A 20,584-nucleotide genomic window follows, 5' to 3' on the forward strand; every position below is an offset into this window, starting at 1 on the left:
TGACTGTAACTAATAGTTTGAAATGATAATAATTATGCTCAGGTACCCGTCTGCACATTCAGACTAAAAAAAAATTAGGTAAAGAAAAGTGTATCTAAAAGTTTAACAGTGAATTACACGCCCGATATTCAAATTGAGTATCGAGCATGTCGATACTTAACCTTGCTTAAGATAGAAATAAAGATGAGAGATCCACTAATCACGTTTGACAATCCATCAAGATAACACTCCAAATGAGTCGAACGATATAGAAGATGGAAATCCAAATAACGTATCACGACCAATTTGGATACTTTTGCCAAGACAATGCACTCCGTTACCCTACTAGTATGGCCTATACCTCCAGTCCATCCTTGAAGGTCTTGTGCTGCTACTTCCGTAACCCCACTGCACAAGGAAAATTAATTAAATAAATGCATTTTATACCTCAATCATGAACAGCACAAGGATATACATGAAACTCATAAATATCCGTTTCAGAATAAAAATGGGAGTGAAATCAATTGAGGTCATTGCCTTCTGTCCTCTTCTAGCCGTGAAAAGCATTTGTTTTTCATTCAGATATGCCTCAAGGCTCACCCTAGGTTTCTATTTATTTAGAAAAACATGATGCCAAGTCCAACATGAGAAACAATGTCTATCTATTCTTTCATTCTTTGCCTAGCTCAATGTAAGAACACGATGCTAAATAAAAACCCCAGTTCATAGTTCTCAAGATGATGCTGACAAGTCAGAAAAAATCAAAATCAAGAAATAGAAATCTCATCCAACCAGCAAATATTGAACAGTGAAAGAGCTTTGTTGCTTAAGCATGAGACAATCTCATTAAGGACTTGCAGTATCCTAAATAGTAGATCTGTAGTAGTTCCAAGGAAGTGTGGCACATGCAAGGATCAAGAAGGAAAAGGCTTCTTCGCCTTTTTTTTTCCTAAAAAAGCTTGTAAGGAACCTTTAAATGCTTCCACAAAATGGAAAAAGAAAACAAGATTCGACTAAAAATCTTAAACCATTAGATTTCTACGACATATCAATAAGATGTATACACTTACATCATCAAAATCAAGGCTCCCATACATCCGGCCATAGGTACGCATAGGGCCACCACCATAGCCCCCATATGGTTCAGCAGCCTCCATCATGTAGTTTGTGCTTGTACCAGCATCATCAAGTGGTGTAGCTGAATCTATGGCAACCTGCAGGATAATTTGATAACAGGACTGAAAAATTAGGAGCAAATGGTAGCACATATGAAGTCCTTAAAAATTAAAAAGAAAACATAAGGCTTGTTCTGTTGATAAATGGAGCTATGGGGCGCTACAACAACGCAAGAAGGAATCATCAGAACAAAAAAAGCAAACTATCCAACAGCATAATTTTTATGGTAGTGGTTGGAGGGGCTGTTCAGAGGGATATTGACATTCAAAAAAAAACTATGCTGACATCCAAAGACCAAACACACTATCTGGGCAGGTAGGTGGTTTTTTATCAGACCAAGCAGAAATATTCTGGTGCAAAAACTCTCATAGTCCAAACAACGTGGTTTTCGATAATATTAGACCAAGCAGAACATTAATGGCAGAAACAAACTCATACGTGAACAGGATACACAAGTCCAATCATCTGATTTTTTTTAAGTTCATGCTTGCTGCAGCCATATGCAGGTTGCAGCCTACGCCAATCAAATTCAGCATGTACCCACGTCTCCATGTTTTAACACTGAAATTCAAGATTCTCTTAAACATGATTAATATTTTTGTATTTTCATTGGTCTACAGCAGTCAAAGGTTGCAGCAGCACAGCTGAGAAAGTGAATTCATAGTTTTTATTAAGAGAACAAATCCTGTAATAACAAGATTAGAATAATAGAATTGGGAATGGACACAATAGAGGGGACTTCGGAGTATCCCTCCAATATGTGTCAACAAATCTTGGCTGCGTAAAGTGATCTGTAACTGCACCAGTTAGAAGCAATGACTTGGTGCAAGTAGAAGACCACAAAAGAGCAGGGTGGGAAGCCAAATAGGACATGGGTTATAGTGGATAATGATCTAAAGACCTGTAATTTGACAGCGCAGGAGACAGAAGACCTTTTTTTTTGAAAAAAGTAATGTATTGTACTAATGGTCTCCACTATGAGCATTTTACAAGTACAATCATGTACAGTTGGCACAGAAGACAGTAGGCACAGATCTTGATAGACAGAATGTTATTCACAGCAGCAGCCTCAATTAGTTGATAGACAGTAGCCAAATAGTTTGTTGCTTCCATCAGTAAGATCTTTCTGAAGTCTTATTTGTGCAGCCTTTTAATGTTACAAAAAGAAAAGGTTACAATTTGTGCACAAAGAAAAGCAGAAATCAAGATGACTGCCTGCCACTGGGCTAGGGCCAGGTTGCAGGAGGATGTTGATGCAAGGACAATTCACTTATCTCTGTATTGTCTGGGAAATAGTTGATACAAGAAGGATTGTTTTATGATCAACTTAGATATCCATCTTGTTGATTATAGTGAAAAAACACTTAATTAGGAAATAAGAAATTTATTAATATTTTGAATTCAAAATAATACAAATGATATTGTAAACTCCAACAAAAACTATACTATTTTTTATGGGTAATCAAAAATATTATTAATTATGTAGAGAGATGTACAAAAGACAAAAGCAAAAAGATCTTCATATAACCACACTACACCAAAATAGACCCCCAATTAAATACAAAATCTCTCCTACAAAAAGAACTGAAACCTTTGAGGGAAAAGGAGTGATCCACAATTTAGCCACTTGGCTACTAGCTTCCACACAAAGTTGAATAAGAAATCTCCCTTTTTCATCAGAACTTATTGGGTTTATCTCATTCCAAATGAACCAACAAACAGTGAATGGGGCCATATACCAAATGTCCTTGTGGCATCAGCTCAAACACAGGCCAAAAGATGAATCAACATCCATCATAGAGAAAAAGATGGACAAAGAGGAATTGGTAAGAGAACTTAGTATGGTCTTACATAGAAGGCCATTAGCTAAGGACATGATATGAAGCTTTATGAGCTTGTACACCCAAACAAAGTATAGAATAATTTGAAAATACAGAAGCCAATAGAAAGTAAACACCTTGACGGGAAACCTGATAGGATAATGCATACAAATGACATACCCATGTTATTATGCCCCTAAATACATGATAGAATGATTTGAAAATGCAAATGCCGATGAATGCACATATCTCCAACTTTTCTTCCACATTTGCTATTTGTTAATAAGATGTCACAATATTTTCTAGCATAATCTATCTCTAGTAAGCAGAAAAAACTGCCTCAATATGGACAATAAGATTTAAGTTTCCAACTTAATACCTCTTGTCCACAAATCTCATGAGACCTTCGAGATACACGATCTGCAACACCATCTTCAGCAAAAGTTACAAAACCAAAGCCTCTGTGACCAGTTCTCTTTGGGTCCTTGACACAATGAAAATACACGTCTCAGTGGTTTAAATAGAAAGCACTCGGTTGCATAGGAGAAACAACTGTCTTACCTTAGGAACATAAACATCTAAAATACGACCAAATCTTCCAAAGTACTGGCGAAGATCTTCAGCACTTGCCTCCTGAGGAAGCCTGCCAACAAATATCTTCTTACCCATTCCTCGAATGGGTTCCGTTCCTGCACCAACAGTAACAACAAATCAACTTCATTTTTAAATGAAAATTGACAATCCCAACAAATGCATAACCAGTTAACCACACACTAGTTCAGTAAAGAATACCAGGAATTGCCTTTCAAGCAAAACCTTTTTTTGATAGTTAGCAAAACTTAACTTTATTTTTTACCTTGGTGAGACTTAATTTTACTTATATAAGTAATCGATATTAAAGGACTAAAATTTATTTTTTTCCTTGGTGAGACTTAATTTTACTTATATAAGTAATTGATATTAAAGGACTCAAATAATACAATTAATTATTAAAAGCATATAAATGCTGGTAGACAAAAGAAGATAGTCACATGGAAAAATGAAAAGGTCCTGTACGAATAGTTTTCTTAAACATCTTCGATCAACATTGTATGCATAGACTTTCTGTCCTTTTTCCCTAATGGATTATTATACTGCCCTCTCAATTCTCTATTCAAATACTGACAAGCTTTAATACAAGTAATAAAGTTAATAACAAGAGGGTAGAAACGTAGACACTGATTGCAGGCACTAGGGTTCCTCATCAACTGGACACCTAATCAATGCCTTTTGATGGCACCAATAGAAAATTATCCATAAACTTACTTCCATAAGCAGAGGTTGGGTGGTCATATAATGTAGGAGCACCTAATGCTGCATATCTAGTAGCAGCTGTAATGTAAGCATTGTATGCACCATATCCACCTTGTGCAAACCTCCCTGGCCTGAAATCCTCATCCTGAAAATGGAATACCACATACATTAGATGCTAAAAAGATAAACTAGAAATATGAGAAAGCAAATATCAAAGCACAAAGCATAAGAACTGAATGGTAATTGTAAGAAAAAAATACAATTCATGGTATTTTATTGAACCTGAATACCCAGTATAAAAAAGATAGGTACAAAGCCTACAAAAAAAATAGTAAACATATAAGGAACAGTGCTAAGAAGAAATGCCTTAGGTGTTGCTCTGTCGACAACTATAGTGGAACCTCCCAATTCATGAGTTTCAGCCATTATGTTGTCCACAGATTCTGTGTCACAGGAAAAGAAACAAAATTTTGAGAAAAAAAGAGTATATCAGCCAAAAAAAGAAGATAAAAGAAAAATTATCAATGTAAAAACTTAAAAACATATAGATAAACAAGAAGATTGACATCATTGACTTGCTAAAAGTTCTGCTTAAAAGGGTAATGGTTAACATATACTATGTATCAATTTCAAGGATGCCAATGCCATATTTTTTTTCCCACAGGGGGAGGAGAATATAATACTCTGGCGCCTGGCCTGGATAGTTTCAATAAGGGACAGGAACTGGCACAAAATTCATACAAAGACGTAAAGACCACAAGTTGTTAGACAGTGTATGCCCTTAGCTCCAATCAGAATGATGTACCTTATGACATTTAATGTAAATGAATAAAAGTACATAATTGATTCATGTTATTAGTTTAGAATCTTCACAGCCTTTGGATAAATATGGGGAGATTTATCCTGCCAAGGCTGACACTAATGTGCCGCCAAGTTGGTTGGGGTGGCTTGTCTCAGCTGCCAGGGTGAGACCTGAGGTACATGCAGTGTAGGTTTTCTTAAAACCCTAAACCGGACCAAAATTCCAATATTGCCATGGACCTTGGAGATAGATGGGCAAAACTAGAATGTTACACCTGACCCCTAGACTCGATTATGATACTACACTAGGTGTCAAATTGGGTTGTCTTTGATATGCCAATCAGTGAGACCCTTAGAGGGGGTCAAAACCTGGGTATGTTGGGACAGTCCGAGAATTCATCTAAGTGGGTGATCATAGTGACAGGATCAACCCTTTTGTCGAACAAAGTGAATGATCGGGGGATGCACTTTCTCTTATGGAAACCAAAGCTGCCGGCAGCTAATTTCAACCATTGAAATTTGTTTTGCAAAATATATTTATATAAAGATATACATATATATATTACGGTATCAAAAGGTTTTAATTCCCGGGATCCATGTGAGTAGAGAGTGCAGCACTGTTCCTTGCAGCCAAGGGAGATGTTCACTCTTGTCGGGCAGTTTTTGATCATTATGAGCTGAGAGGTTAAGTGTAAGACCATTAAGGGTAATAATACCTGATGTGCTAATCTTGCATCTACCCACAGTCCTTGGGTTTTTATAAGGTGGCTTGACCCAGGAACCACTTAGTGTAAGTGTTGGACCCATTAAGAGCCCATGGTGATGGACTCAAGGGTTCACTGTCTCCTACAGTGAATTCGGCCAGGCCTTGTAACAGAGGCTGGGCTGAACCCATGTGACTGATGTGCAGATCAATGTTTGGGTCCCATGCCATACAAGGATACCCAACTGGGCAGCAATTTGGAGGAGATGTGAGCACATGGACTTAATGGGCCTAAAGCCCAATTCGAATTGGTATAATATGATTATTTAAAGAAGGGGTGGTTTTGGGATTTAGATCAACAGATAGGATAGAGAGTTATCCCTATCGACTCAGAGAGTCCAGATCCAAATAAAGATTTGGATTAGGAAACTCCTAATAAGATTAGGAAGGCTGATCTTTATATGCAGATAAGATAAGGGTTTATCCTTATCTCTTAAAGAGAGTCCAGATCCAAATAAAATTTGGATTAGGAAACTCTTAATGGGATTAGGAGAAGCTCTCTTTAAGACTACAAATAGAGGAGAAGGGTGAACCCCAGTTCATCCTACAAGATTACAGATTCAAGAGAGAAGACAACTCCAGTTAGACTGACGCCATCTCCTGCTCTTGCCTCCTTCTATTGTTGCCACCATAGCCAGTTCGATCTCCACCCGTAGGAGTGATCAAGAAGCATTCTTGATATCAGTTTTTGGTGAAAAAGCTGATTTGAAGTTGTGCTAACTCACCCTCCATCGAATTCTTGCTGAAGAGTTCGATTCTTGTTGAAGAACCACCTGTCGATTCCGCTCCACCCTATGCCATGTCATCTTTAGTGGGAGCAGTCTTTGGCGTTTTCCTTGGGCGTGAACACCTTCGTTGGGAGTTATTGTTACTCCGTATCAAGTACATTCCTCTCATACCTTTTGGTTTCAAAATTGGTCTAGTTTAGGGTTCAAGATTGATCATTGAAAGTGCAGTTTTCTAAAACTGGGAATGTGATTCCCACATGGAAGAGAGAGAAAGTTTGAAAATTTGCCCAACCTACCTGCAGGGTTCGGCTATCCATATGATGGATTTCTCATCCCTTCACAAGTAATAAGCAAGGCCCTTCAAAGTACATCCAAATTCCTATAAACATTGGCAAAGGAAACTACAAGCAGGTGGTCAATCAAATTCTACCCCCCATAGTGAGAAACATATCAGATGTGATGGCCTGAAGAGTAGATAGAAACCAATTGTATTGGGGTGTTAAACCGACGGACAAGATTGTGACAAATGTAAATATTAATGTCTATTTTCAGGGGCAGTAAGTGCATATTATGATAGCATTGGGGAGCTAGGTACATTTTGTAATTATTAACTTTTTTTTACACCTAAATGAGTAAATTTAAAGTTATTAATGAAAAAAAATTAAGACCTCATGCACCAACCAGGATTTCTTTGGAAGGCAAACTAATCTTCCCATCAGCATGCATTTCATGCAGACTAAAAGAAAAGTAGCAATACTAAGGTCTTAATTACTCGCATAATTTACTTTGCAATGATATGCACTTTTTCTCTTTTTTGATTCAAGAATAAAATGAAAAGAAGGGGGTTGAGGTTTGATGGATTAAAACCCAAAAGATGGCCTGCAATTCTCTATGTTTAAAATGATTGTTGGATATGACACTTTCATAGTTTATACAATCACAATCTATTTTGAAATTTATGCAACCAAAATAATGTTGCCTCTTTCCATGATTTTCTAAAAAAAGTTCTTTCACATAATATAACTCAAATGTACAAGAAAACAAAACAAGAATCTTAGTAAGGAGAAGACTCTAGTTTCATTGTTTTGACTAGAGTCAAAGTAGCTCACTGGGTAAAAGCAAAAGAAGAATTAAGATCTCAGCTTTGGTCATATTATTAGATAATTGAATAATGTGACTCGATCATTTATTAGCAGAAGATTATCCATAAATCTTGTTCCCCACTATTGGAAGTACAAGACGACCTGGAATAGGTAGTGCAATCAGAAACTACAAGAGAGATATTATACAAGTCTACTGCAGGCTCAATTGGAAAAGAGGATTCATTGAAATCGAAGTGTATTGCAGGCTCAACCGGATTTCCTCCACCTCCCTCTCCTTCCCCCCTTTCTGTTGATAGTGAGGCTGTGTACATTTGTCCCTCTCCAAACCTGCATTGGCAGAAGCCTCGTGCACTGGGCTGCCCTTTATGTCTATATATAACATATAAGAATATAAAAATCAAAAGGAGGTTATAGTCTTCATATTTCCATATTAAGCAAGATCTTCATAGGGAAATTCCTAGATAAGTAATCTAACATAAATAGATTAAAGGCCTTCTGATTCAGACAAGTGACAACCTATTTTCTCAATAAAGAGCTTCCAAAGAGTGGTCCCTTTCCTTAGACATGTGTCTATCCACTATCAGAAAAAGTGAGAGCGCTTCACTCCCCAGGAAAAAAAGTGTTAACTTTAGACATTTGGCTACCTATTAAAAAAAGTATCCAATTCAAAAGATGTAGGACTCATATTAATCTTTTCTTTTTTAAAAGTAAAGAAAGGATTTAATAATTAACCAAACTAGAAACTTATACAATGAGTCTTTCCAAAGAGAGACGTGAGATGCAGCCTCAGTTACAAATCGTATTACAATTGAGCCCAAAACAGGTTCTCCCTATGCATCCCTTGCTTAGCTAAGTAATCAGCTATCCCATTGGCCGATCTCCTTTGCCAAAGAATCCTTACAGTCATATTAGTGGAAAAGCATTAAGTCTTCTCACCGCTTCCCTGCAAGTCCAAATAATAGTGTCCAGATCCATTAAGGCAAACTACCATCTTGAAATCTCCCTCAATTATCAATCTGTCCACATTCAGCTCTCTAGCCAACTGTGCTCCCTGCAACACCACTTCAAAGCATGGAGCCATGGATAGAGTCCCACACTCCTACAGGGCCCGAGTATAAAGCAATTATATGTCCATCTGCATTCCTGAACACACCCCCTATCCCTGATTGCCCTGGATTTCCAAGGCTGCTTCCATCAAATTGTAGTTTTATTTCTTCAGGATGTAACCAAGAAGGAATAGGCCTAATCTTAATCTTAATCTTCAACAGTTCAACTTTTGGCTACATCTTCCCAATTCCACCAAATATCATCAAAGAAGAAATGTGAAAAAAAAAAAATTCCAAGGTTTTTGCCCAATTTATAGCTCTACTTATGAAGCATTCCCAATTATCCTCCTCATTCCCTTTTTTTTATCATTAAAAAAAATTCTAGCATCTCTCTTCCCAAAAAGTCCATACCAACGCAGCCCTGGCACATCTCCACAGGATTGACCATCTGAAGGTAGTTGGGTTAAAGAGGCTAGTTACCTGCAAAGGCAAAGACCACCTACACCCAAATAGTACAAAACAACCTTTCCCAACGGCTAGCAACTACCACACAGGAGATGGGTTGTCAATTACAAATTAAACCAGATTTAATGTTTTAATTTACACAAGGAACTCAAATTAGATATACAGATAAATAGTGGATCTCAAACAAAATGATAATGATAGATGTAGTTGCCCCCTACTTATTGCAAGGAACTCATTAACAAGCATGCCATCAAAAGAAACAATGCATTGAATAAACCATATCCTCTTTCAATTCCTACCCCCCCACCCAAATAAAAAAAAAAGCCAGGGAGATAGAAAGAAGGGAAATCTCTATGCTCTTATCTCCAATCAAGCCCCAGACCCCAAGAAAGGTAAGTTCGTCAATACGGAAGAAATCATTGACTCCATATCTACCAAGGTCATAGTGTCATACATTGGCTGAAATCAATTGCGTTGTTCAATGACTACTCAGTTGAGGATATTTTCAGAGACTGGCTAATAGTGGAGAGCTCATGAACCTCAAGGAATATGGTTTAGGATCATTGGATACCCCTTCAGCCAGCAACAAGTGAAACTGAAGTTTGATGTTAAATTCTTTGGGTAATCCAGGGCCTTGTGGAGTGAGAGGAATATTTAGAGATTGGGAGGGTAGACTGGTAGCATTGTATTCTGGACCTATAGAGGTGGGAGATTCACTAAGAGCTGAAATTATGGCCCTACTTCAAGGTTTGAGGCTGGCTAAGCAATGTGATTTTCACAATCTGGAGGTGGAAGGGGACTCAAAGCTGCTGTTAGGATGGTTGTAAGAAGAAAGTTTGGGGGCTTGGAGTTTTAGACAGCTAATGAGGGAAATTTTCAGCTATGTGAGGGAAGTTGGGGCTCTCTTCAAGTGGATCAGGAGATCATAAAATGGTTTAGCTGACACATTGGCAAAGCAAGGAACTGCTAGGGAAAATCTGTTTTGGGCTGTACTTAATTGAATTAATTTGTGGGGTCTATCAGCACTGCAGTAGTGAGTAGTTGACATTGTACTCTTATCATTTTCAGTAATGAAAGTTACCATTAAAAAAAAGGGTATTAACAATTAACAACACAGAAAAAGAGCTGCAAACACAGAGTATTAATCTAACACAAAATATCTAAATGGAGATACAAGGTAAGCTTAGTATGCTCTGACCGGCATTCTCAAAGGTGATAAAACCAATTCCACGATGCCCCTTTGAGCTATGATCCTGTGAAATAAATAGGAAAAGTATGTGAAAACATGTGTAATGGTGAAAACTATCACTATTCAAACCAACCACTATCAGAGAGCACAATACCCAATTAGCTGAAAATAAACATCATAGTGTATCAAGTAACCAATTTGCAACTTCATTGTTTTTAAACCATTTCATTAGATTTATTGTTCCTATACTACAGAAATAAGAAAATTATTGGCCACAGCTTTGAGAAAACAAAAAGGCTTCTTTTCAAGGTTGGAAGACTTTTGAAAGGGAAATATTTGGCATTACTAGCAAAAGGATCACTTAACTAGCCTTTACTTTCTAATTTCCGAAAATCCCAAACTGACTAATATTTTTATCCCAACAAGTTTTTGCAACAACCAAATATATACAGTGCTAAGTCTGGAATAGAAAAAAAAAAAAAAAAAAAAAAAGAAAGAAAGAAAACATGAAATTTGATTTTGTAAGTACATAAAAAAATATTTGGTCACCATTTGAGATGAAAACCTCCCCACTTCCATACAATGTCATAACACATCTTTTTAGTAAATAAAATCCATTACAAAGAGAAAATGATAACAATTACCTAATGATAAGATGACACTCAAGGAAAAGATAACTCTCTTCATCCACATCCCAAAACCGAATAAAAACATTCATTCATCTCCAACAATTCCATTGGAAAAACCATTACAAGAAAGCTATGGCCACGAGTGGACAGCACAAAACGAAAAAGCCATATCATCCCAATTGAAACGCTAATACATCCATCACCTCTTCATTACAAGAATTTACTTAAGCCCCTTAAAAACCACTCTTCCATTTAAGTGAATATAGCCCAGTGCATGAGGCTCCCCCCCAATGCAGGGTCTGGAGAGAGACAGATGTACGCAGCCTTACCCCTGCTGCACATACAGAGAGGCTGTTTCCAAGATTTGAACCCTGGTCACCAAGGTCGCAATGGAGCAACCCAACCAATGCACCAAGGTCCACCCTCATTTAAGTGAATACCAACCTCCCAACTTACCACACTCCAAAAAACACTTCCATATTTCCAAGTCCCATCCAAATCTAAACAAATCTATAAACTCCATAAAATACACAACAGATCCTCATTTTCATCTCCCAAAGCTGATATATTAATTGATTCAACTCTACGTCATAATTGTCAAGGCGTCGCATAGGCAACTAGGTGCCCTTGTCTGGGTGCCTCGCCCAAACGCCTTGACTTTTAGCAACTAGGCACCCACCTAGGTGACAAAAATGACAAGGTGGGCGCCTTTTATAATATCATTTATATTGTTGTATCTTATTAATGTATGTGTTAATACATTATAGGGTAAATTACAAAGACCCCCCTGTACCATGGGGTCTGTGGCAAAGACCCCCCCCCGTACTTTGTTTTGCGACAAAGACCTCCCCTGTACTATGATCGTGAGACAAAGACCCCCTTCCGTTAGTCTTTCGTCCAAAAAATCTGTTACAATAGTTTTTAATCCTCATACTACCCTTATAATAATTAGATGAGAAGAGCACTGTTCATCTTCCCCATACCGATATTTCATCAAACCAAAACGGATAAGAACGGAAGAACCAACTCTTCTCTTTTCACCAAAAGAAGAAGAAGAAAAAAAAAAGAATTCCTCCTTTGTCAGCATACTAATAATAGGATTATAGTTCCTGATCTGGCTTTTCTAGAATGGGGAAGGAGAAGCTAATGGATCAGATATTACAACTGAAGCTCACATCGAAATCACTGGTTAAGCAAGCGAAGAAGTGTGAACAGGAAGAGAAATCAGAGAGGGCCAAAGTAAAGAAAGTGATTGAGAAGGGCAACATGGATGGTGCATGGATCTATGCTCAAAACGCAATCAGAAAGTACAATGAACAGCTCAACTATCTGCGCCTCTCATCCTGCCTTGATGCAGTAGTAGCACAACTCGGGAGCCAGAGCAACCTGCAGACAGTTGGGAAGTAGATGAGCGGAATAGTGAAGTCACTTGAAGGGGCGTTTTCTGTTGGGAACATGGAGAAGATATCTCAGACCATGGATCAATTCGAAAAGGGTTTTGTAAACATGGAGGTGCACGCTAGTTTCATGGAGAAGTCAATGGCGGGCACCACAACTTTCTATTCCTGAAGAGGAGGTGGGGTCCTTGATGCAGCAAGTAGCTGATGATTACAGGTTGGAGGTATCTCTGAAACTCCCACAGGCCGGGAATAAAGCAGTTTTGCTGAAGGAGAAAGGAGTGGTTTCCAAGGAGAAGCTGAATAGGAGACTGGCAAACTTGAAAGCCAAAGGGTAATCTCTCTCTTTCTCTCTCATCAAATGATCAAATATGAGTATGACCATGTTTGATTGTTAGTATCTTTAGAATGGATTAGCAAATTAGCAATCAAAAATTCATTTTTATAAAGCAATTTTATTCTGTTAAAAAAACAAAAAAAAAAAGAAGCATTCAATGAAGATGGGGGCAAAATACAGGGCAACAGCACTGTTGGTTCTCTTCGCTATGGGTAAGATGCTCGACGAGCTTGTTTCAGTTGTTTGATTGCAGAGTCTCGCTCTTCTTCTCTCACTGTTGACTTACTTGCTTTACCTTTTTCTTCTTCTCTTTCGATACTTAGAATTTCTGTTAGGATTAGCTGTGGCTTTTGAAGAATCTCCGAAGCTCGGGACTATAATTGGTATCGATCTCGGGACGACTTATTCCTATATTGGTGTCTACCGGAATGGACACATTGAGATTATAGCAAACAATCAAGGGAATCGGATCACCCCCCTCGTGGGTTGCATTTACAGACACCGAGCATCTCATTGGAGAGGCAGTCAAGAATCAAGCATCTCTCAATGCCGAACGGACCATCTTTGATGCTACGAGACTTATTGGGAGAAAGTAAGAAGAGGAGAAAGGGAAAACTAGGTTAAATAGGTTTTAAGAGAAAAGGGAAAAAAATAGAAAATAGAAAAAGTTTAGTGGGGTAGTTTGGTAATTTAACGCATTCCGTTATCTGACTTAACGGTCAAGGGGGGTCTTTGTCTCATTGTCATAGCACAGGGGTTTCTTTGTCACAAAACAAAGTACAGGGGGGTCTTTGTCACAGACCCCATAGTACAGGGAGGTCTTTGTAATTTACCCTACATTTATTATATGCTATATATATATATATATCAATTATACTTTGTTTTAATGTTTTACTATTGAAATTTAAAAGATCAAAGGCTTTTGAGAAGAGAAAAAGAAAGAAAGAAAGGAAAGAAATAGGAAAGAAAGAGTAGAATAGTAAAGTTATTTTTTCTATTCTCTCTCTCTCTAATTAAATAAAACAGAAACTCCATCCTTGTTTTTTTTTTCTATTTTACTTTCCATCTTGAATATTTATCATATAAAGTTGATAACCATCTTTAGCTGCTAATTAATATGAATTTTCTCTATTAAATACTTATTATAGTAATATTATTTTGGAAAATAATGAAATTAATAATATGTAAAAAATTTTATCTTTTAGATGCCACATTTTTAGAGGAAATTTAATGTTTTTAATAAAGATAATTGCTATTTTTTCAATTAACATACATGCTGAATGGTATATAAAAATAGGAAACTAGCCAAAAGTCAGATTTTTATATTAAAACTTTTTTATCGCCTAGGCGACTAGGCGCCCCAGTGTCACCCAAAATCGCCTAGACACCTTCAAAACTATGCTCTACATCTTCCTCTTTCTTCTAATTCAGGAGAATTTTTCTTGCAAATTCTTCTCCCATAGAAAAAGCAATCCTAACTCTTTACCAATTTAACAATAAAGAGAGAATTGTTTACACCAAACCAAGAAACTTCACATGGCAAATAAACCTTCTTCACATATTGCATAAAAATAATATGAATTTAAATAACCAAAGATTCTAAGAATAAATTCAGTTGCTTCTAGCGCTATAATAATAACTATATATAACAAAACATCAAAAAAAGAGCTCTGATAACAATCAGACATAAAGAGTAGTTTCCCCAAATAGGTTTAAATAATTAATTTTCCAATAATAGATGAGAATAAAAGAAGAAATATCTCTGATATATCCATTACTCTCTCTTGTTATTAGCATTTATTGGAAAGACAAGAAAAATTTTCAGCTTTCATTATTAAGGCAAAATAACTACTTTTTAACATCTTGTTTGTTTGCTTTTCAAATATACTGCCACCAAATTCTAGTGCAATTCCTGCATGGCTGCTGCCTTTTTTTCAGTAAGATGAATATCTTTACCATTGGATGGTACTTCTTTTATTGTTAACCATTGGAAAGATGTTCATATTCAAATGAATACCAACAAGTTAAAAAACTCAGTTTCTTTAAAGCAAAAAAATAAAATAAAATAAAATAAAAACTCATGTACATGAATATAACCTGATGAAATGATTAAACAAGAAAGGCAATCTCATGCAATGTATAAACAAGAAATGCCCATGTAGGGAATCATGAGCACTGTTTGTATAAACAGCATTTTACATAGTTTCATTCTTTTAATCTCAGTTAAATTGATTTCAACTACTATTCAACACAAAAAAAAATAGATAAGACAGGCAAGCATATTCAAATGGCTACTAACAAAAATTAACAAGCTAATTTTCTTTTAAGCAAACAAAAAGCAGAGTTAATCACTCATGGTAGGGGAAATGATTAATTAAAGCAATAGAAATTTAAATGTTCATTCCATCCAAACAACATCCTAGCATCTGTTTAGAAAATGAGAACACGTGCAAGCTCACCTTTGGCATGTAGAGGTCTGTTATTTCACCATAAGTCTCGAAATAACTGCAGAAAGTTTGCAGAAGAATCTATTGGTTCATAATTTATGATATCAATCTTCAAGGAGAACATTTTATCAAACTAAGCAAAGATTTCATAACTACATATACAACACTAATACCTCCGGAATGCTGCTTCTGTGACAGATTGGGGGATTCTAGCCACAAATATCCGGGTAATTTTCTTTGCAGGTGCTCTCATCTCTTCCTGTCAAATGACAAGGGCCTTCATGAATATGTGAAACGAGCAAACATTGTAAGTACTTTTTGAGTTTTTCCTCCCCATGCCATATGGTCTCATGAACCTGTTCTGTTTTCATTTTTTTTATTTATCCTGCTACAGTCAATTATGACACAATTTCAATTTTATCCTTTGAGGGTGCTTTCATGTCTTCCGGTCAAATGATAAGGGCCTTCATGAAAATGTGGCACAAGCACCGTCATAAGGGTTTTTTTAAATTTTCCAATGCATTCTATATGGTTCAATAAATATGTGTGCTTTCAATTTTTTATTTACCCTCCAATAATTGATTATCTGCACCTGTACAGCTAAGACCTAGAGACAAGCCTATTTTAATGAATAGTGACTGTATGGTTGTAACTTGTAAATGACCAAAAGTGACTTTGACAGTGTCATCAAGATAACATCAAACCCACTCGCTTAAGGGGGTTTCTGTCATTTGCAGTCTACACGTAATCAGGTTAACTGGTTTTATTTATCAAGGGTACAGACAATTTTTCATAGGATAGGGCAATGCATTGTACTTACAAGCATGGCCACATTTTAAAAAAAAAAATTGAGGACTTGTTCCATAACTCATAGAAACTTAAAAAATTTCAAACAGAAGCACAAAATATATCAAAACATACATGGCAGTGCTTGAAGTCAAGAAGGGATGATCTTACAGGGGTGATTAGAGTGGCTTATCTCTTTCTGGTTTGAGATTTTGTTATTTTGTTGTTGAGGGTGTTTTGGTTGTGGACCGGGAGTTTTTTTGTGCAGGCATATTATTAGTTTTTAGCTGACTGTTTTCTCAACATTCTCTAGTATCTTGGTTGTATTTTTAGTCTTTTAATAAATTTTCTTTTTCATTCAAAAATGATACAACATACTAAAACATAGGGGCAGAAGTGGAAAAATGCAAGAGCAGGAACAATCATAATAACAACAACAGCAGCAGCAGTAGTAGTAGCAGTAATGAAAAAAGTAATAATAATTATTGAAACAGTATAAATAACAATAGTGAGCCAATTTTTAAACAATAATAGTGGAATCATTTTATGCTAGCATGTGCATCTTAGCAACATGTTTAGCAGTCAACACAATCCCAAGCATGTTTACAAAAGAGGTTTTTTTGTGCAGGCATATTATTAGTTTTTAGCTGACTGTTTTCTCAACATTCTCTAGTATCTTGGTTGTATTTTTGGTCTTTAATAAATTTTCTTTTTCATTCAAAATTGATACAGCAGCAGCAGTAGTAGTAGCAGTAATGAAAAAAGTAATAATAATTATTGAAACAGTATAAATAACAATAGTGAGCCAATTTTTAAACAATAATAGTGGAATCATTTTATGCTAGCATGTGCAACTTAGCAAAATATATCAAAACATACATGGCAGTGCTTGAAGTCAAGAAGGGATGATCTTACAGGGGTGATTAGAGTGGCTTATCTCTTTCTGGTTTGAGATTTTGTTATTTTGTTGTTGAGGATGTTTTGGTTGTGGACCGGGAGTTTTTTTGTGCAGGCATATTATTAGTTTTTAGCTGACTGTTTTCTCAACATTCTCTAGTATCTTGGTTGTATTTTTAGTCTTTTAATAAATTTTCTTTTTCATTCAAAAATGATACAACATACTAAAACATAGGGGCAGAAGTGGAAAAATGCAGGAACAGGAACAATCATAATAACAACAACAGCAGCAGCAGTAGAGAGCAGTAACGAAAAAAGTAATAATAATTATTGAAACAGTATAAATAACAATATTGAGCCAATTTTTAAACAATAATAGTGGAATCATTTTATGCTAGCATGTGCATCTTAGCAACATGTTTAGCAGTCAACACAATCCCAAGCATGTTTATAAAAGAGGTTACAATGAAAAATTAGAGAAGCAAACGCAATACATGAACAAAAGTTAATATTTCACAACCTTTGGTGTGGCAACTTTTACTTCCAACATTCTGTTACCAAGAAAATGCTCACTTTTGAGTGCATTCTGTAAGAAAGAAAATAATATATATATATATAAATTATACAGTTCATAAGAAATTGTACCAAAAGTAATTGCATGTTAAATCTAACAGCAGGTTAAAACAGATGTGAATGTGAATATGAAAAACATGCCATCTGGGAATTCAAGTAATAAAATTAAAGAATAAAAAGAATATAACAACAAAAAAGAGAACAGGGATAACTAGAAGATAATAAGAAAAAAGGGGGCATAGCATCATTGCAGTTCAAATCAAGTATATCCTAAGTAAAAACACTAAACAATAGCACTTTACTTGTTTTACTTTTTTCAGACACAAGAATAATTTCCAGAAATAGATCAGCAACAAAATATTGTTATCAACCCCAATATATGAATGCATTTCAGGTGTCTAGCATAAAATACTATTCTGTTCAAAAACATCCTAAATGAAGTTTGCAGTCAATACTAAAGAAGCTTTATGATAGCTAATGCCACTGAAACTTGACTTTAAGTGCCTACTTAACTGGTTAGTTATTTAGAAAATTTTAATCTCTACCTAAAAAATAAAAAATACAAAGCAGAAGGGAAAGGCAGGACATCCAAAAAAGTCAGCAGTTTGAAAATAAAATAAAGCTTAAGTTGGGTTAACAAACATTGGTTGAATGTTCAAAAAAAATCAGCAGTTTCAAAAGTTAAAGTTGAGTTGGGTTGATAGAAAAATTTTAAGGCTTGACAGAAACACCCAACCATTAACTTCCATATGCCTTGCTTTCTACAGTCCAGACATGCCTAGGCATGTTAGACACCATGACTTACAATAAAAGAACATTTATGTCAATTATTTTGATCAGATTTTTATCTCTCTTACATACTACTGCTATTCAAAGCTTAACCAAGTAAATTGGTCAATTCATAATAAAATCAAACCCCTGGACTCTGTCCAGACAAAAGAATATAAATCAAAAAGGGAAAAAAACTCTAATACATTATTAAACTGTGGAATAGAATACAAGTTAAACATCAAAGAAAAGGATATTCTAAAATCTTTTGTTACCTTCGCATCCTCAACTGATGCAAATGTTACATAGCCAAAACCACGAGATCGACCAGTAGAGCGTTCCTAAAACACAAAAACAAAAAGAGAAGACAAGCAAAAGCTTTCAGCTAGGACATTTACAGGAAAATGTAAAAAGATCAGAATAACATGATACATGCTTGATTTTCAAGACATAAGGATGTGAAACCCTATGTATCAAAAGTAGTCAATTCAAGTCGCTGAGAAAAAATGAACTCAGCAATAGAAAAACTTGTTCCAAGACATTGACTCTATAGCAAATATGAAAACCAACTACTAGTCAGACAGCATATATGTGGCATCATTCAAGAATGGCAAATGAATGACTAAGAGCAAAACATTAATGTTGTATAAGATAAAACAGTTGATAATTGCAAATAATCTGAATGGAATTTGGGAAGCACCACATGCATTGGAATTTTCAGACAATAACAGTATTAGTTTGTGTGAGTTCATCTTGAAACATAACTGGCCAAAGTTGACCAATCATGAGTTTCTGCCAACGGAAAGAGATAAGACCATCCAGGAAAGAAAATTTGGCTCAAAACGAGTCCTATGAGGAAAAAGGTGAAACGAGCCCTACGAAGAAAAGCAAACCCAAGGGTGCAGTAGTATTTACAACTCAATGACCGTCGGAATTGAATTGGAAAAGGGCACCTTCCCGTTTAATTAAGACGTGTGGATAGAAAAATTAAAATGCACAGCTCTTCTGCAGAAAAATACGTTGTCCAACTTTTAATTCAGGAAAAAAATAGTCGCCATGGTAAATGTGATTGTGTACAAGATAATCCTGCTAGTCAATGTATAGACATAAACAATTGTTGATTTTGGAACAGTGGATAATTAAGGACGATAACCTTCATCACGATACAATCTTCCAATTCCCCAAATTTGCTCATGTACTCCCTCAGCCCTTCCGTGTTAACATCCCATGGGATGCCAAGAACCTGTGAAGTACAACAAAAATAACCCAAATGAAACGAATTGGGTGAAACAAAAGAAACGCCTGTTCCAGGGAAAATAAATAATAGAATGAGAAATCGAGTTAGAGAGACTGACCACAAGCTTGTTCTCCATGTGATTCGAGAAGGCGATACGAGAGAAGAAGAAATCGAGTTACAGAGTGGAATCGTGACTTTCTCTAAAGAAAGACCAGCAGACTGGCAGACACCCTCAATCTCTCTCTCCTCTCTCTCTCTCACCTCTGGCACTCCCTCTCCCACTCGCGCTCTAACTCCTTGCTCTCTATCTCTCTCACACTCGCCCCCTGCAAATAAGCAGATCTTTTTCTCACACACACAACAAAAACCGAACATACTAACCATCATTTTCCTTTTTTTTTTGCGTTCACCTGCGTCGGAGATTTAGCCTACAGTGCAATCTCTGTCTGTCTTCGATCCAATAGCAAATTCGAAGGGAATAATGAAGAAAAGAAAAAAAGGAAGAACAAAAAGAGTGGTGACTTTGCTCTCACTGACCTTTCGACTTCTCAAAATTTCTCTGTTTCTTTCGACTTTCTCAAAATTTCTCTCTATATCTCATAGATCGCTCCCTCGAACCCTCGAACCCTCGAACCCTCGAACCCTCAAACCCTTTTTCTCCCTCGCTTGCTCCCGCCGCTCAGCACCTCCTGCACTTCCTCATCCGCTCGGGCCCGGCCCTCGACACTTTAAAAAGATCCCATGTGTTTGTTTGTCCGGATTATCTGATGCCATTTCTACCCTTCTAAAATCCAACGGTCCTTAGTAAGTTAATTCTTAGGTGGGTCCCCCCTGAAACAATGGACCTTCCCCAAGTAAATATAATAGCGCATAGAATATCTCCATAATAGAATCACTGAAATCTGGTCGGATTCCCATCAGATTACTATGACTTTTTTTTTTGAAATTGCCTAAAATTTTTTATGACCAAATCACCCTTCAATGACAATTTAGAGGAAAAGGGTATTTTTCATTTTTCAATTTTTTTTTTTGCATTTTTATTGTTTTGTTATAATTTCTATTATTTTTTATAATTTCTGTTTTTTACATTTTTCTATTTTCTACCATCTATAAAATTTCCTGTACTTTTTGTTATTTGTTTGCAATTTTT

At 36.2% G+C, this 20,584-nt stretch overlaps 1 protein-coding gene and 1 pseudogene across 5 annotated transcripts; one reads left to right on the top strand and one right to left on the bottom strand.

The window, feature by feature from the left end:
• LOC148877167 (RNA-binding (RRM/RBD/RNP motifs) family protein) lies at positions 1 to 20,191 on the bottom strand. 5 transcript variants are annotated; one of them, XM_088982235.1, is made up of 14 exons: positions 19,972 to 20,191; positions 19,553 to 19,760; positions 19,351 to 19,440; positions 18,473 to 18,538; positions 17,377 to 17,442; positions 15,347 to 15,432; positions 15,186 to 15,231; positions 10,373 to 10,427; positions 4,635 to 4,711; positions 4,281 to 4,413; positions 3,537 to 3,664; positions 3,355 to 3,459; positions 1,050 to 1,193; positions 1 to 387 (listed from the first exon to the last, which is right to left on the bottom strand). In XM_088982235.1, the coding sequence occupies exons 2-14, from the start codon at positions 19,568 to 19,570 to the stop codon at positions 325 to 327; spliced, it is 1,077 nt and encodes a 358-aa protein (XP_088838361.1). In that variant the 5' UTR covers positions 19,571 to 19,760; positions 19,972 to 20,191; the 3' UTR covers positions 1 to 324. The 5 variants fall into 5 exon arrangements, with proteins under 5 accessions (XP_088838361.1, XP_088838368.1, XP_088838373.1 ...); XM_088982242.1 differs by having other exon boundaries at positions 19,845 to 20,139; XM_088982247.1 differs by lacking the exon at positions 17,377 to 17,442.
• Positions 12,071 to 12,774, top strand: LOC148877168 (ESCRT-related protein CHMP1A-like; annotated as a pseudogene).
• Positions 20,192 to 20,584: the final 393 nt, after the last annotated feature.

Source organism: Nelumbo lutea, chromosome 1 (assembly GCF_056320005.1).
Source record: "Nelumbo lutea isolate HS-2025 chromosome 1, American lotus-T2T, whole genome shotgun sequence".
NCBI classification, from domain to species: domain Eukaryota; kingdom Viridiplantae; phylum Streptophyta; class Magnoliopsida; order Proteales; family Nelumbonaceae; genus Nelumbo; species Nelumbo lutea.

Coding starts and splice junctions, on each gene's coding strand:
- LOC148877167 (XM_088982235.1), bottom strand. Junction 4,712..10,372: donor TATCACCTTTGAGAATGCCG/GTCAGAGCATAC, acceptor CCTGTGACACAG/AATCTGTGGACAACATAATG. Junction 1,194..3,354: donor ATGAGATTTGTGGACAAGAG/GTATTAAGTTGG, acceptor ATTATCCTGCAG/GTTGCCATAGATTCAGCTAC.